At 40.1% G+C, this 17,012-nt stretch overlaps 2 protein-coding genes across 2 annotated transcripts in view; one reads left to right on the top strand and one right to left on the bottom strand.

Annotated features, from left to right (window-relative positions):
• Nucleotides 1-752: 752 nt before the first annotated feature.
• On the bottom strand, nucleotides 753-7,278 carry PNN (pinin, desmosome associated protein). The gene is made up of 9 exons (XM_012658218.1): nucleotides 7,059-7,278; nucleotides 6,311-6,382; nucleotides 5,860-5,928; nucleotides 5,112-5,184; nucleotides 4,902-4,996; nucleotides 4,664-4,739; nucleotides 3,419-3,574; nucleotides 3,207-3,345; nucleotides 753-2,469 (listed from the first exon to the last, which is right to left on the bottom strand). Exons 1-9 carry the CDS (start codon nucleotides 7,169-7,171, stop codon nucleotides 1,007-1,009), a joined length of 2,256 nt encoding a protein of 751 aa, XP_012513672.1. The 5' UTR covers nucleotides 7,172-7,278; the 3' UTR covers nucleotides 753-1,006.
• A 3,473-nt stretch (nucleotides 7,279-10,751) lies between these two features.
• The window catches only part of TRAPPC6B (trafficking protein particle complex 6B), a 19,340-nt gene continuing 13,079 nt past the window's right edge, over nucleotides 10,752-17,012 (top strand). Inside the window, exons 1-2 of the mRNA XM_012658324.1 lie at nucleotides 10,752-11,105; nucleotides 16,741-16,808. Coding sequence (XP_012513778.1) covers nucleotides 11,025-11,105; nucleotides 16,741-16,808 — 149 coding nt within the window. The 5' untranslated portion in view covers nucleotides 10,752-11,024. The remainder of the gene's footprint in view (nucleotides 11,106-16,740; nucleotides 16,809-17,012) is intronic.

The following is a 17,012-nucleotide window of genomic DNA, read 5'->3' as shown; positions in this document are numbered from 1 at the left end:
ACAAATTTATAAAACAACAAAGTTAATAATCACTTGGTACACTTGTGTGTTATCTTGCTTACATATTAAAGTCTAGATGAACTTCCTTCATTTTGGTAAACTTTCATACAATACTTCCTTAAACAAAATTCTTGAAAACACATATGGCATGTTTCAGTTAGAGCCAACACAAAAGTTAAGACAAGACCACAAACTCAAAAACCAGCTTTAGAAGATACTTTTCTACCTCCCTCCCTTAGATTTTCTTTAAACAGATGTATATGCTGTATCGCACAAGTAATCATGAAGACAAAAGAATGATGCTCCCACAATCAGGAAGAAAATGCCAACCAGATCATACTGTTAAAGTTATCTACCAAATATATGGTTTAAATATGAGAAACAGGGAAAATGCTTAGGTTAAAATAACAAAGGAGATTAGTAAATGATTTTAAAGAAAACTGTTCCCCCTCAAAGCTGCAAAGATCTGACTCTTGACAACTCAAAATAATTGTCTAAGGCAAATTAAAGTGAGAAAACCTTCAAAAACATTCTAATCATGTTCGGTATCTAGTGATAAAAGCTGAAAATATCAAGAGAATATTTATTATACAAGTGTCAACAAGGACATCCCCAAAATGAAAGAAATGCACATTTATTTCTACAAAAGCAATGTATGATACAGAATTAGAAGGGAACAGACTTAAAGATTTGCCTATTAAAATATACAGATTCTTACTGAAGAGTATAGGATATTTAAAAAAGATGACAAGGGATGTTAATCTTTTTTTATTATTATTATTTTTACATATTTTGGAACCTCACATAATTTTGATAAATAACTCTTACAAAATTATGCAAAAAGTACAAGAATGTCTGGTAAACAAACAGTCTGTATTTTCCAAAAAGATTTTTTACAACATGCAATTCTTAAGGCAGCATCCTCCTTACAAGGAAAGGTAATCCTTTTACTCATCAAGAAATCTTCTGCTGCAAAGAATAGGCTAAGAAAGCCTGGCTTCTTCCATTAACGCCTTTTGTCTTTCCTGTCTGATTTTCGGTCTCTTTCACTTCTTGAAGATCTTTTGCCTGATCGACTACTCTCTGATATAGACCTCTTTCTGTCGGACCGAGAATTCTTATCCTTTGATCCTTTTGCATCTCTACTACTACCTCCTTTTGAAGATTTGTGACTTCTTTCTAGTCCTGAAGTATCCCTTCTCTTCCGATCCACGCTCCTTCTGTGCTTTCTATCTCTATTATGTCCCCGGCCCCTGCTTCGACTTCTACTCTCACTACTACTACTAGTGCTGCTGCTACTGTCTCTGCTGCTGCTGCCACTTGTACTGGAACTACTACTGGAAGTACTTCGACTGCTACTACTGCCACTACTGGAACTGCTTCCACTGCTACTACTGGTAGAACTGCTACTAGAACTACTACTGCTACTGCTTCGACTTCTACTCTTGCTTGTTTTATTTCTAGCTCGACCTCTACTTCTGCTCCTAGTTTTGGCTTTGCTCTTGCTCTCTGCATGTACTGTCAAGACTGGCTCTACTGGCACCTCAGTGAGTTTTACAGACTCTACAGGAAACTCCTTCCTCTCAGGTAGTAAATGCCCTTGCTCCTGAATCAGCTGGGGGGGTGGCTGTAAAACAGCTAACGGCAGAGTCTCAGGCTGAGAGGGAAGCTGGGACTGGAGTACTGGCTGGGACTGGGACTGAGATGGAGGATAGGACTGAGATTGAGGCTGGGGCTGAGACTGAGGTTGAGACTGAGACTGAGACTGAGACTGAGACTGAGACTGAGCCTGAGACTGAGGCTGAGGCTGAGGCTGAGGCTGAGGCAAGAGCTGAGGCTGAGCCACAGGCTCAGGCTGGGGCTCAGATTCTTTTTCTTCTTTTTCCTCAGACTCCTTTTCCACGTCTAGAGCACTAACATTGTCTTTCCCAGGAGACAGAGATTTACATTCTTTATCTGGCTCAATTTCGAATTCCATCTCTGGCTCCAATTCTTTGCTAGTTTCATTTTCTGAAGGTTCTATACTTTCAACTTGATTAGTTTCCATCGCCTCCTGTTCAACAATTACGTTTTGGACATTCTCAACCATCTCTAACACATCCATAACTTCTTCAGGCTGACTATCCTGCTGCTTCTCACTTTCCCTGACCTCAGTTTCCTCCTCCATCTTAACCTCCATTTCCTGTTTTTGTTCCTCCTCCTCCTGTTCTTTCTCTGCATCACTATGAACAATACCTACTTCCTTTTCCTCTTCCTCTCCTGCTTCCTCTATTTCTACATCATTGTGCTGATTACCTGTCTCCTCCAACTCTTCCTCTCGCTGAGCCACCTTACCCTCTTCTTGCTCCGCCTTCTGTTCTTCATTACGCACCACCTGATGCTCTTTTTCCTTCATTGATTGTCTTCTAGGCCTAGCCTCCATTTTATTTATTTGTTCTGCAAATTCGAGGCGTCTACCTTCAAATAAAGCTAAAGAATAAAAATTTACATGTGTAAAATGTACCATGATCAAGAAAATTCAAATCACAATTTTACACGTAGTCATAAATTGTCATTAAGCTTCATCTAAAAATGTCTTTTTGCAAAGTGATGATGACAAAGACTGATTTCGGCAAATAAGTAATCACAAACTGGCAAAATATCCACTGGAGACCTACATACTAAGAAATTAGTGGCAGGCAAAAGTAGACATTATCTAACTGATGAAAAAACAGATCAATCTTCATGCTAGATGAAAAACAACAAAACTGATTTAAAACAGAACCAGTTTTATGGCATCTAATCATGCATTAACTTTTTTGATACCAAGGAGAGGAAAACATCTAATCACCACATTAGCAGTGTCTATTCTTCCATGTGTGTTCCCTCTAAGAACCGTATCAATGTTCATTCACTTTATCTGGTTACTAAGAATATCAAAGTAAAAGAAATAATCTTAAACAAATACCTAAGAAATACAGAAGCATAAGCACTGCCCACAAAATAAGTTTCAGGTGAGACTCCATCATGACATAACTATTCCTGTACTCTAAACTCCTCACCATCTCAGATTATTTAAAACAAAAAAACAAAACAAACAAAAAAGCCAAGGAAACCCAACAAACATTAAATCACCATTATTTTAGGAAACAAACAAATGTGCATATATGAAAACATTACCTTATGCATTAAGAAAATTTCAATGCATCCCTTCATGATGTACTTACCATTCATTTTTCTCTGTGACTCTTCTATTAGTTTTTGGGTAGCAGGGCACATCCTTCCAGGAATATAGAACAAATGGGGCTTTGTTTTAGTTCTTATATATTTAATTATCTTGGCATTATGCTCATTCCATTCTTCTTGCTAAAGAAAAGGTAAAAGGTCAGTGTTTTTGTAAACATGAAGGATTACCAATCTCAGAATTCAAAATACTCACCAGCTGCGCAAGCTCAACTTTCTGTTCCAAAAGCCGCAGTTCTGTCTGTTTAGCACGCCTCTCTTCAAATAGCTCTCTCCTCTCATTTTCAACCTGCTTTCTCTCTTCCTCTGCCTGAACTTCAAGTTTTTGCTCAATTTCCTGGCGCCTCTTTTGCTAAAAATAAGTAATATGCTTTAATATTTATGTGTTAAAATAGATAAAAGATCATCAAGGTATATTTTATTTTAGTCTAATTTTAAAGTTATTATGCATCTTGATTATGTGAAACATTATAATTTTATTATATATAGGTATCTGCATATATATTTCACATTTTCAATTCAGGATACTAACTAATTTGAACTTAGTATTTAGCATTTGCTACTGGTTGTGATTTGTCTTTCAGTAAATGGGGACTGAGGCTTTTTGACATAAATCTCAATTTCAAGGCCATTAGCTACAATATCAACAACCATTCTATACCAACATAACATTTAAGTAAGACTCTTTCATAAAAGTCAACTTAAAAAGATGGGCACTGTCTTTAAAGTTATTCTTTCCAAATCAAAGAATTTGACAAAGGTCCTAATTAAAGAAATAATCATACTTCTCTTATTTCAGAAAACTACCAATTTATTCTTCAGGCATTAAAATGCTTTTAAGCCTCTTATAAAGTCAATATGTGAAAGCTAAAATAAGAATTTATTAATCTGATAATTGAATTATCATCTCCCCCATTCCACTATAGTTCTCCCCAGAAGCAATAACCTGGGGTTTAACCCCTCAGACATAATTTTGTAGATTTTACTAAAGAATAACTTCTAGAAAGATGACACAGTTAAAACCGTGGAGGGCAGGCAGTGTTTGTGGTTTTGCTTCTGGATGCTAAATAAGTGTACAAATAAACCTTAAAAGTTACAATTATTGAACTACTCGGAAGATCATGGAGTTTAACTCCCTCGTTTGAGAGAAAGCATTTTGAGGCCTAAAGAAAGGAAGGGACTTGCCCAAGATCACACAATGAGATAGTTATTGAGCTTAGATCAAACCCAGGTTATCAACAGTCAAAGACCAGGGAACATTTGTACTAGTAACAGAGGTTCACGCGAATCCCCATCACTTCAAAAAAAATACTAGTTCATAATACGACAATTGTAAGTTTCTACTTGGCTTTATTTTAGCCTTGCTTTTAAGCTCTTTTTAAAAACACGAATCTACTATCTTAATAAACATTATGATACAAAACAAAAATTGCATAAATACCCTTTCATTAGCGACAGTGGATTCTTGTTTAAATTTTTGAAGAGTACCCATCAACAAGCCAAATATTCGCCGGTTCCTAAAGAAGAGAAAAGGAAAATTCTATTTCAACAGGATCCACTTCATCTAAACCCATCATTTCCCAACAGATGCTACAGGACACATAAACAATCCTTTAATTTTTCTTAAAATTGCATTATTTCAAAGGACTTTTTCCTGCCTGGAAGGATACTAAAGATACCTTTGCTTTCCCTTTTCATCCATATTTTGATCCTGGATAAGGTCTCTACGTGTGCGCTCTTTGGAGGTAGCTACAACTGAAGACTGCAACGCTGGCTACAAAAGAAAGGAAAATCTCAGTAATTTAAGTAGCATATGGGTGGTATGTTTTTAAATGTAAAGTGAAAGTCCTATATTCATCCACTAAATAAAGTTCTTTTAATCTTAATACCTTTTTAACATCATCATCCTCTGGGTCGCTTTCTTGGCGTGATTCTCTCCTTGTCCGACGCTCCCCGCCCAGCCTGTCATAGGAAAAGTAATTTAAACAACTGCTGCAGAATTTGATGTAACTGCACACCAAAGACAGATGCTTACTTTTTCAAGGACTCATTTCCAGAAGCTTCTATCAGTCTCTATCCCATTTTACTGTTTCCTCCAGCAGTGAATGGATAAAATGTGTCAACTAATGCCCCAACCAAACTTTGATCACCTAAATTATCTAAATATTTCTCAGGCTTCTCAAGTTTTTCAAGTACAAGACAGAAAGAATGGTATAAATTTATGATTTCCCCTATTTTATTCCTCTCTTGACCTATACTTTGATAAATTTGAGTTATCATAAGCTGGGTGTGGTGGCTCACACCTGTAATGCCGGTACTTTGGGAAGCTAAGGTGGGAGGATCACTTGAGGCCAGAAGGTCAAGTCCAGCCCGGCCAACACAGTGAGACCCCATCTCTAAAAATAGAAAAAAGAAAAGAAGTAATAAAAAAAATTGGGGTTATCATAAATGAAAAACTGAGTTTAAGGAATACTGGTTCTTTCAGTTTAGTCAAATACCAAGGGAACTAGCAGGGAAGAGGTATACTACTCAATTCTAATACAACTCAATTCAACAGTATTTATCAAATATTTCTGCACTACCTCAGAAAATAGAGATGCCTTTAGGAATCCCTTTTTTTTTTTTTTTTTAACCTACCTACTGACTGCCCCTTCAAGGTCTCTCTGTTTGGCTGGGGGTCCTCCTCCACTATCTGAGAATCCACGCCTGTAATTAAAAATGTTCAACATAAAGCACTTGAAATAACAAGATAAATGATATTTCCATTTGGCAAGGGAATTTTTAAAATCCTTCTAATTCAAGTAACCTTAAATAGACATTCACTCCAAAATGCTTTTATAGTATTTTTCTAAACTACAAAAATAAATTAAGTTTATAAAAAACTAGTATAGTTAATATACTCAACTTCTAATTTTTCAGGATAACTGTATGTTTACAGAAAACTAGCTGATCACAGCATTCAACAAAGAGAAAAAACACTGTGTTATGGAGTCTACCGCTAATTTTGTACAAAGCAATGTTAATTTAATATAAAAAGCACTAATGGTGCTTATTTTTTGGCATGAATTAAGTCCTAAAGAAATCTTACCTCAGCAATAAACTACCACGTCCTCTACCTCCACCAGGACCAGAAAGGGCCAGCAATCTGGCTTGGATGGGCCTACAAGAGATTTACAAATCAGTAAAAAAATAAATAAGTAAATAAATCACACGCAGACACATCTAATGGCACCAAACACTTTCAGAGATGTGGGGCATCATAAAGAGAAAATAATAAGGAAAGTTCTAAAAAGACACTTTCAAATCCACGTGTCTGAAACAGGACAGCTAGTACCGTTTAACTTCCTCGTTTTCCAACACCACTACCACAGAAATTACATTTGCCTTGATGCCACTGCACATTAACAAGACTGGAGCATATCCCGATCCCGCCATCCGGAGGAAGCTGCACGTGGGCAAGAGCCCGGGGGAGAGGCGACGGATCGCGACCCGGGAGCGTCTCCGCGCCAGCCCCGGGCCGGGTGGCCGCCGGAGCGGGAAGGGGCTTTGTGCTGCAGTTCCGGGCCTGCAGGGCCAAGGGCGGGAATCCGCAGTTCGGGCCTTCTCACAGGCCGGGAAACCATTTGGCGCATCCAAGCCTCGCTCTCTTTCCTCAAGCACATAAGCCCAGCGGGAGCCTGGAGCCTCACCACCTCACCGAGGCAGAGGTCCTACCGCCGCCCGGGGAACATGCCTCGATGTTCTAGCCTTCTCAGGGCCGGCCGTCCTCCCCACCCCCAATTCACCCCGACTTGAGCGCTGCCTCTCAGAGCTTGCAGTTCCCGTCAGGCCCTTACCTCACGTCATTCGGATCCCGCCCGGTGAGCTTGCGAATATTCTCATCCACGTTCTTTAGGCTCTCTTTGGCCTTTTCTAGCTGCTCCTGCAAAGTTCTCACTGCGACCGCCATCTTCTCCGTGAGGCAGGCTTCGAGACTGCTCTACAGGCCGCGCGGGACTGCGCCGCTCTGCGTCGCGCTGCGAGACGCGAAAGGACTGACAGCCGAGCTTAGCCAATGACGATAGGCGTTATTTTTCGGCCTCAACCACTTAGCGACCGGAAGGGGGAGAAGCTGCGGCCTTTGTGGCTCTGGGCCAATGAGAAGTCAGCCGGGCAAACCTCCCTCCCCAATTAGCCGCGTGTGGCTGGACTCCGCTTGTAGCGCAGAGCTGGGGCGGGGTTGAGAGGCCCTGGGTCCTCGGAGTCGTAGGCTCACGGGCTTGCAGTTCTGTCAAAGAGAGCGCGGAGTTTCCAGCCTTTCCGAACTGTGATGTAACGTGCCTTATATCGTTTTAACCACCTTATCACATCAGGGTAGGGCGTAGGCGAGTCTACTTTTTCTTCTTCCCCTCACCTCAGTTAATGATTTAAATAAGAGAGGGCGCGGCCATTCTTTTGGTGCGCATGCCCAGAGAGGGAGTAGAGGCATGCTTCCCTGGATTAGGTTAGGTTAGCAGAAGGAAGCGGAAGAATGAAGAATAGGAAAAATTAATCATAACAGCTAACGAATGTTAGGGGTTGGTCTTGTCCAGGACCCTGTGTGAAACACTTTATATGCCTTATTCCTCACAAAATAGAGCTTGGATAAAATGCCTCTTTTTACTGGTAAGAAAATTGAGATTGCCGATAATGTAACTGTCCCTCGTCTCGCCAACTGAGAATCAGCCTCTGATTCAGACCCTGTGCAAGGCTGTACTAGAAAAAAGCAATGATAAGACAGGGTAGGCATGGCTGATTTAGCCTCTTCACCTGGCATAGAGTGGTTAAGTGACTCTAGGGGAGCATCCCTATTGTTAATGGGAGTGTGTGTTGTCCAGCTTCTGGCTCTGCTCTACCTACACTGCCAACGCGGGAACTGGTCTTGTTCCAGTAATACATATACAAATTGTAGCTCAGAAAACATTTCCCCACGGAAACAATATGAATAGCCTCAGCCAGACATCCTCCTTGCAAAGATCGATGGTGGGCGTACTGTTAAACTCAAGCTACCACTTTAATTCATCCAACCACCTTATAAAGCTTCTATGGTATTGCTGAAGATAAACCCTAGAATAAGGTAGCTGTGGTTCCTGCTTTTGTAGTTTAGAGGTTCCTGAAGGAGCAAAGATAATTTATTAATTCAACAAATATTTATTGAGCAACTACTATGAGCCAGGTACTGTTCTAGAAACTTGGGTATATCAGCGTACAGTAAAGATCTCTGAAGAAGCTTGGGAGGAGGAATTATGGAGACAGACCGTAAACATAAATTACATAGCATATTAGAAAATGAGAAGTGCTATAAAAAAAAAAATAGTTGGGCCTGGTGGTTCCTGCCTGAAGTCCCAGTTACTGAGGAGGCTGAGGCTGGAGGATCCCTTCAGCCCAGGAGCTGGAGACCAGCCTGGGAGATATAGTGAAACCCCTCCCCCCACACACCCATCCCAGTCTCAAATCAATAATTTTTTTAAAAAGACATTTTTAATTTTTTTTGAGACTTTTTAAAAAAAAAAAAGTTGGTGCTGCCTTCTCTCAGGAAAGAAAAAAATAAACAAAGAAAAAAAAGAAAAAGTAGAGATGAGTAATAAGGCTGAGGATGGACAATTCTGATTATGACCATACTTAGTCTCATTGGCCTTGTTACTACACTGTACAACCTCAGGAAGTAGAGCCTGAGGCATGAAAGTATGGTGATGGTAGAGCCTGTCCACCATTGAAACAACGTTTCCATGTGAAAATGCCGTTAGAGTTAACCAAAAAAATAGGATCTATTCCTCCTTCCCTGGGATCTATTGTTAGGATCCTGGGCAATTTAACAGTCTGCTTTAGGGAGGTGGATCAGTGGAATTCTGTGTTCAATATTTAGTAGGTCCTTAATATATATTAGTTTCCTTTCTGCCCTCCACAAGACTAAAAAAAACCCGTGTTATTGTGGTTTGAGAAATCGGCCTTGGTAAATTGGTCAATTGCTTACTTTTTTACATCAGTGGTGGGCTCAGACTCCTGTTCCTTAATGGTGACAATGAGGGTGAGAATGTGATTTAGACATAAAGGGCGTGATTTCATATATAGGAAATTTTAGTGCTGGAAAAATTAAGATTATGGTGGCAAAATACTCTTCAAAATTATACTTGTTTTCTCAAAGACTTAGGTGAGGCTGGGCGCAGTGGCTCACACCTGTAACACTAGCACTCTGGGAGGCCAAGGCCATAGGATTCCTTGAGGCAAGGAGCAAGAGTGAGACCCCTTCTCTACTAAAAATAGAAAAAATTAGCCAGACAACTAAAGATAGAAACAAAAAATTAGCTGGGCTTTGTGGCAAGCGCCTGTAGTCCCAGCTACTCAGGAGGGTGAGGTTTCCCTCAAGTATCTCTTTAAAATAGCAAAAGAAGAAAAAGAATACGAATAAAGTCATAAGAATTTTTTAAAGAGAAAAAAGGAATTAAAAACCAAAAAAAAAAAAAAAGAAAAAAAAATAAAAAGAAATAAAATAAAAATTAAAAAAAAAAAAAGGAGGCTGAGGGAGGAGGATCCCTTGAGCCCAGGAGTTTGAGGTTGCTGTGAGGTAGGCTGACACCAAAAAAAGGCTTAGGTGGAAATTTTATGCTTGATTTATATGATGAAAAGAATAAACTGATCCAAACATTATAATGGACATGTGAAAAAACCCTACCATAATTACAGTTATGGAACATGATCTTAAATTATTGTCAAAGGGTATATAAGAGTTGAGAGGTTATTGTTAACAATTTGAGATAACCCAATATATTAATTTGGGGGAAACACTGAACTTAATTGGAAAAAAAAAATCTACTTTGTAAATTATCAAGAAAAGAACCACAGGCTAAGCAATGTGCTTAAGCCAGAGTGTAGCATAGGCATTTGCACCTCTGTAGGAGTGGTCTTACAACTGCCATAGACTGTTAGGAATACCATCCCACAGTGACGTCACTTTTCTGAATTCTTTGGCATTTTTCCATTCACCTATCCTCTGATTAGTTTGTATTTTGTGGTTCACATATACCTTGAAGTTTTTTGCTTACTCCGCCCCCTTGTCCCTTGCACCCCACTGCCAGTTAACTTCTTGGTAGCCAAAATGGCTCTAAATCTTTTTGCATACCCGGGTTTAATACAATATGGATTGGGATAACTTCTCAACATATCAAAAATTTACGGTCTGAAAAGTGATTTATTCAGTCTTTCTACAACTTTTCATAGTGAAGAACATATGCAGGAAATGGAGGCTTTAGATGAAGCCAACAGAAACTCTTGTCAATTTTTCTAACTTTTACAGCTAATTGACACGGAGATGGCAGCGGGAAATCCTTATGTCTTATTTTACCCTCCACACCCGTGCCCCCGATGGCACGGAGGAGGAACCTTCCTCATATCTGGGCGAGGGCAGTTAGTTCACCCCTGACCTGAGAGATGAACTCAGGGATCATAGAGTTGGCGGAATGCCGGGGTAGAGGGGACCGGAAGTTGTTTCTTCGCCCCCGGCCCAGGGCCAGCTCCCGGGCTGAGTTTGGTTAGTGCGGCTGTCAGACTCTTTCGTTCGGCCTTAGGGCTTGGTGGCCCTTGGGGTGGGCTCTCGCCGTTACCGGACTCATTCCAGTACCTGCATTTGGGAAGCCGTGTGAATTCCTCTGTCTCCTAGCAACGAGAGACTGGGCCGCGGCTTCCGGCAGCCGCGGCGCGAGCCAAGTCGCCCCGGCGGGAGCCAGAACCCCCAGGCCTAGCCCAAACGGTTGCCGAAACACAGAGGTTGGAAGAATAAGCAGGAAATGGCGGACGAGGCGTTGTTTTTGCTTCTCCATAACGAGATGGTGTCTGGAGTGTACAAGTCGGCGGAGCAGGGGGAGGTGGTGAGTGCTGCCCTTGGTTCTTTTGCGGTGACACTCCTTGTTTCCCTTCAGTTCTTTCCTTCAACTCCTGTCCCATCGCCGCCCAGCGCCTCCCGAGGTGTAGACAAACTGGTCCACTTGCAGGTATCCTAAACCCAAGAACCTCTCGGCTGACTCCTTTGATACTTCATCTTTCATCCTTTCCTCTTTCGTATCTTCTATTTGATTCTTTTTGTCCGTTCCCATACCTTTGTCCTACACACCTCAGATTTTCTTACTTTTAGTGTTGTCCCTACCATGATTCATGGCAGAGTTAACTGCAGAGCGGATTTTGGCTCCTACTTAATTTTGCTGGCACCTCCAGCACTTCCAAGCCGTCCACTGCACAGACCTGTCCCAGCCTGAGAATCCTGTCCCTCCTTCCCCAACCCTAATCCCCAGTACAACTCTGCACAACTCGAGGACCTAAGCCTAATGAGGTTTGAGGTCAAAGCAAAGTTTGCAGACGTTAGGATAATTAGGAAACACAACTGAGAAAATATTTAGTGCCCATTATGTCGGAGCTAGTTATAGGTGCTGGGGATGTAGTACTGAATGAAACAATGGCCCCATCCTCTTGGAGATTACTTTTCATATGTGGGAGTCCTCATTCACTCATTGATTCTTTAAGAAAACATTTATTAAGCTTGTATCGTGGGCCTGACACTGTACTAGGTAAATGGGGATTTAAAGAATAGTTAAAAATTAAGCATTGGTTGGTAATTAGGTATAGAATCATGGAGTAGAAACGGATTCTAGAAATTAGATATTCCAAAGTCATGCTCAAGTCAAGAGCCCTTTCTGTAATGCTATTGATAAAGAGGGGTGGAGAGTGGGGGGTGGGAAAGGCATAGTGGTATGAAAGCGATGGATTTAAATATGCTTAATTATTTCATTGTGACTAGATTGAATGCGTGGAGAGAGAGAATTGAGAGCTGAAATTAGAAAGAGCCTTGCTTGTATGATTATCACAATAACTGCCATGTGAGTTGTATTTAACTCAGGCTAGTTTTGAGCCCGGGGCCTTAGGAAGCAAAACCCTGCAGTTGGTTCGTGAAAATCTTAGTTGTTGATGTTCTTATTGTTACAATTAATATTGACAATTTAATTCTAAAAACATGAATTAAGTGAATAGAAGTCAATAACAGATTTTTCATTAAAGTAGAAAGGATCATTTTGTTTTCAAAGTTTTTATTCTGTTTTTGTAATAAAGCACTGTGGCCCCAAGGACAAATTTTTTTTTCTAGTGTGGCAGTCAGTGTGTTAAAGAATTTCAGTCTTTTGAAGGGAGGAGTTTTTAGGAAGGGAATGATGTGGCCCTTTTGCATTTTATAAAGACAATCCAGTGTTTGGGCTAGAGAGGGAAGATCCTTGTAGTGAGAAGATCCATTATTGCAAGAGTCTTTTTAGGAGATGATGAAGATCTGAACTAAGACAGGGATAGTGAGAAGAGGAGAGAGCATATTGAGAGGTAGAGGTGGACTTTATAGGCCTTGGTTAAGAATGAGAATGGCAGTTGAAAATTATCCCCAGGTTTTTAGCTTGAGCAGCTGAGTTGGATGGTGCTGCCATTAATCGAGAAAGGGAATGAAGGAGAAGAAAGAGATAAGGAGATGCAGATAATGAATTATTTTGAGGCAGGTTGAACTTTTGAAGTACCTGTAGGACATCTAAGAAAAGATGCCGCCAGTTTGTAAACTACAAGAAGGATGGCCACAATACATTGGAAGATTTCATTAGGAAGACACATCAGGAAGAATATTGGAAATGAAACAAATTCTTATTCAGACCCGTCTACAACAGAGATTTTTTTCAAGTTACATTGACTTCATCATCATTATCATCATCATCAACAGTGTTTTCTGTTTATGCAAAATTGGTCTTCCCTTTCCCCCAATGAACAATTAACAACACACCCCTTTTACTTTTTTATCATAAAATCCACACTTGCCCAACCACCACATGTACATTCAGTTCTCTTTATTTTCCTCTCCCGTCTTTCTTTTTCTCTCCCAACTCTTGACCTGGAAAATCTTTTAAATCTCTTTTTCACAATAGATTAACCCAAAATAAAACCTAAAACCAACAGCTGTTCTACTCATGTCTGAAATTTTTTTTTTTGGTGACAGAGTCTTGCTCTGGGTCATCTTGCAGTGGCTCTCTAGCTCATCATAGCTAACTGCAACCTCAAACTCTTGGGCGCAAGTGATCCTCTTGCCTCAGCCTCCCAAGCTGGGACTACAGGCACGTGCCACCATGCCCAGCTAATTAATTTTTTAATTTTTTTTGTAGAGACAGAGTCTTGCTGTGTTGCTCAGGCTGGTCTCAAACTCTTGGCCTCAAGTGATCCTCCCACTTTGGCCTCTCAAGTGCTGGGATTATAGGCATGAGCCACCGTGCCTGGCCCTATGATGAAAATTTTTTTAAGCAAAATAAAATTTTATTAACTCTCAATAACTTTCTGGAATAAACTTTTATTTATAACTTTTGAAGTGAAATAAAAGAACCAATGTTCTCATTCTCCAAATGATTTCAAACTATGCTTGAATAGGAATTAAATCTCTAAAAATTGACTAATTGGGCATTTCTCAATTTATGGAGAATGGATTTTAAAAAGGTTAATGAATAAAATGTTCTCAAGTTTAATTTTTCTTAAAAATCTGGTGCCTAAGGAGGATCGCTTGAGCCCAGGAGTCTGAGGTTGCTGTGAGCTAGGCTGATGCCATGGCACTCACTCTAGCCAGGGCAACAAAGTGAGACTCTGTCTCAAAAAAAAAAAAAATCTGGTGCCTAGTACTGAGTACTCACAGGGGCCAAAGTAAATTAACAAGTAGCAAGATCAAAAGATACTTAGTGTGGCTTAATTCAAAAGCTCATGTGATCAAAGGATTTGAGAGTATCTATGTATAAGCATATTTCCTGCTAATAAATATGTTTCTGGGTGAGTCTACAGAGAGCAAATTGTTTCACAAAGAGCATCGAAACTTACAGGTACTCATTCCAGCCAAGCATGTTTGATAACGAGATTTGAGCTGAATTTAAAGGATGTGAAGTCTAGGGAAGAGCATGTGCAAAGCCATGGAGGCAGAAGAGAACATAGCACTCTGGAGTTGCTGCAGAAATTTCAGAGTGGTAGAGGGAAGGATTCTTGTGGATACGTGGATGTTAGTGAATCTGGTTAACTAGCCAGGGGTCATTTAAGGAAAGGCTATATCCTTAAGGAAAGGACATAACATGCCATCTGAGGAGTTTGGACTTTATTTTCAGGAAAGGGGAGTGGGCACTGAAATATCCAGTAAAGAAATATGATTTCTTTTTTTAGAAATTCTGTTACCAGTAAAATATAATGACTCAAAGGAAAAACCCAAGACAAGACTACTTGGAAGGCTGTAACTGAAAGCCAGGAGAGAAATGATAAGGCTTAACATAAGCAGTAGGGATAGAGAGAGAATATAGGTTTTGTTTTTTTTTTTCTGAGACAGAATCTTACTGTGTTGCCCGGGCTAGAGTGCCGTGGCGTCATCCTAGCTCACAGCAACCTCAAACTCCTGGGCTCAAGCGATCCTTCTGCCTCAGCCTCCTGAGTAGCTGGGACTACAGGCATGCGCCACCATGCCCGGCTAATTTTTTCTATGTATTTTTAGTTGTCCGATTAATAATTTCTTTCTATTTGTAGTAGAGACAGGGTCTCGCTCTTGGTCAGGCTGGTTTCGAACTCCTGAGCTCAAACAATCCGCCCACCTCAGCCTCCCAGAGAGCTAGGATTACAGGCGTGAGCCACCGCGCCCGGCTGAGAATATAGGTTTTGAAAAGCATGTAAAAGATAGGATTCACAGGACTACAGTGTGTGTGGAGGGGTTGGGGGCAAAGGGGTGAAGAAAATGGAACTTTTTTGGCTGGGGTAACTAGTGCCGTGATGGTAGTACCATTGATGAAGTTAGGGAATTTTGGAGGCAGAGCAGGCTGAGGACGTTAAGATAATGAATATTATTTTGAATATGCCTAGTTTGAGGGTTCTGTGGGACCTCTAGATGGCTATGTCCAATGAAGTTAAAGTCTGTACTAGTATTAGTAGTCACAGAAGCATAAGTGGAGTGCCTGGTTCCCCAAAGAAAATTCAGCAAATAATGATGCCTATGGTTGGTTTACTTCTTAATGGGAGACAGACAGACTTCAGAATATACAGAAATCCCAGCCTTCATGGAGCTGTATCCTAGCAGAGATTGGAGAAAAGGGGATGTGGGCAATATAAAATAGTAAAATGTATAGTATGTTTAACAGTGAAAGAAGTTCTATGGAGACAAAGTAAGCAGGGAAGTGGGATAGAACATCAATCACTTTTAGAAGTCTTGTTGAAACAGATTACTGGCTCCACACCCAGAATTTCTAATGAGTAAATTGTGAGTGGGACTAAAGAATTTGCCTTTTTAGCAAGTTTCCATATGATGCTGATTTTGCTGGTCTGGGGACACACTTTTAGAATTATTAGGATAGAGAGTTGCTAAAGGGGATGATGCAATTTTAAAGAAGTTGGTAAAGTGGGCCTTATTGAAATGGTGACATGAGAACAGACTTGAAGGAAATAAGGGAGTTGGTCATGTGAATATCTGGGGGAAGAGCTGCTGATGCAAAAACCACAAGATTGGAGCATACACGGCATGTTTAAGGGGCAAAAGAGATCAGTGCAGCTGGAACAGAGTGAGTCTTAAGAGAGTAGAAGGTTGAGGCTGGAGAGGTATGGGTCTGGATTGTATAGGGCAATCCATAGGTCGATCATCTATAGGATTTGGAAGTGTTCAACATAGAGGTAGTATTTAAAGCTTTAAGATTAGGCTGGACTCCTCCATGGCTCATGCTTGTAACCCTAGCACTTTGGGATGCTGAAGCGGGAGAATCATGTGAGGCCAAAAGTTTGAGACCAGCCTGGGCAACATAGTAAGACCCTGTCTCTACAAAGAATTAAAAAAATTAGGTGAGTGTGGTGGTGCATGTTGTAGTCCTAGCTACTTGGAAAGCTGAGCCAGGAGGATCACTACGCCCAGGAATTTGAGGTTGCAGTGAGCTATGATAGTGCTACTGTACTCTACCCTGGGGGACAGAGGAGACCCTGTCTCAAAAAAAAAAGATTATTAATAGATGAGATTGTCAAAGGAAGAGCAACGCAATCGCAAAGGCATAGGATGGTCATCAACTACAACACACTGAGAACTGGGAAACCTGGATGACTCTTAAGATACATTTTGAAGCAAGGAACAATAGAACTTAGTGACAGCACAAAGGGAATGAACGAGGAGAAATAAGTCAAAGGTGATACCAGGTTTTATAACCTAGGAGAAAAGAATGATTGAAAATAGGGAAAAAGGCGGAAGGGAGAGTAATTAGGAAGATGGTATTTCCAAAAAATAATAATAAACAATAGTTTATCTTATTGCCCTATGAAAATGATTAATGCTAAGAAAATGCAAGGATATCTTAGAATTCACTTTATCTTAAAATGTTTCAGTGAAATAAGTATAAATATTTACATTAAAATGTTTAGCTAGTATTTTAAAACTAGTTTTGAATACTAACATCTCAGCATTCTAAAAGTATTCAAAACTATTATTTTTTTAAATAGGAAAATGGACGATGTATTACCAAGCTGGAAAACATGGGGTTTCGAGTGGGACAAGGATTGATAGAAAGGTGAGCAGTATGGATTTGAAAATTTTCTTCCAGGTAGGTTATGAACAAAGATGGTCCATTTCAAAAAGTTGCATGAAACTTTAGGTCCAAATTTTAATTTTTCTCTTTAATTCACAGATTAAAATTATTTTTAGATCCAATGCTACTTTAACTCAGTTATTCAAATTTTATGTTTTAATATTTGAAGAAAATATATATTTTAGA

This window comes from Propithecus coquereli, unplaced genomic scaffold, assembly GCF_000956105.1.
Source record: "Propithecus coquereli isolate 6110/MARCELLA unplaced genomic scaffold, Pcoq_1.0 Scaffold116, whole genome shotgun sequence".
Taxonomy (NCBI): Eukaryota; Metazoa; Chordata; class Mammalia; order Primates; family Indriidae; genus Propithecus; species Propithecus coquereli.
The sequence above is the reverse complement of the archived record's forward strand: the minus strand, read 5'-3'. Positions and strand labels throughout refer to the sequence as shown.

What these genes read in the sequence shown, in the direction of transcription:
- PNN (XM_012658218.1), bottom strand. Translation starts at nt 7,171, where the DNA reads ATGGCGGTCGCAGTGAGAACTTTGCAGGAGCAGCTAGAAAAGGCCAAA. An exon ending in CTTGAAGGGGCAGTCAGTAG is followed by an intron (nt 5,185 to 5,859) that starts GTAGGTTAAAAA and finishes TTCCTATGACAG; the next exon opens with GCTGGGCGGGGAGCGTCGGA. An exon ending in CCACTGTCGCTAATGAAAGG is followed by an intron (nt 3,575 to 4,663) that starts GTATTTATGCAA and finishes ACTTATTTTTAG; the next exon opens with CAAAAGAGGCGCCAGGAAAT.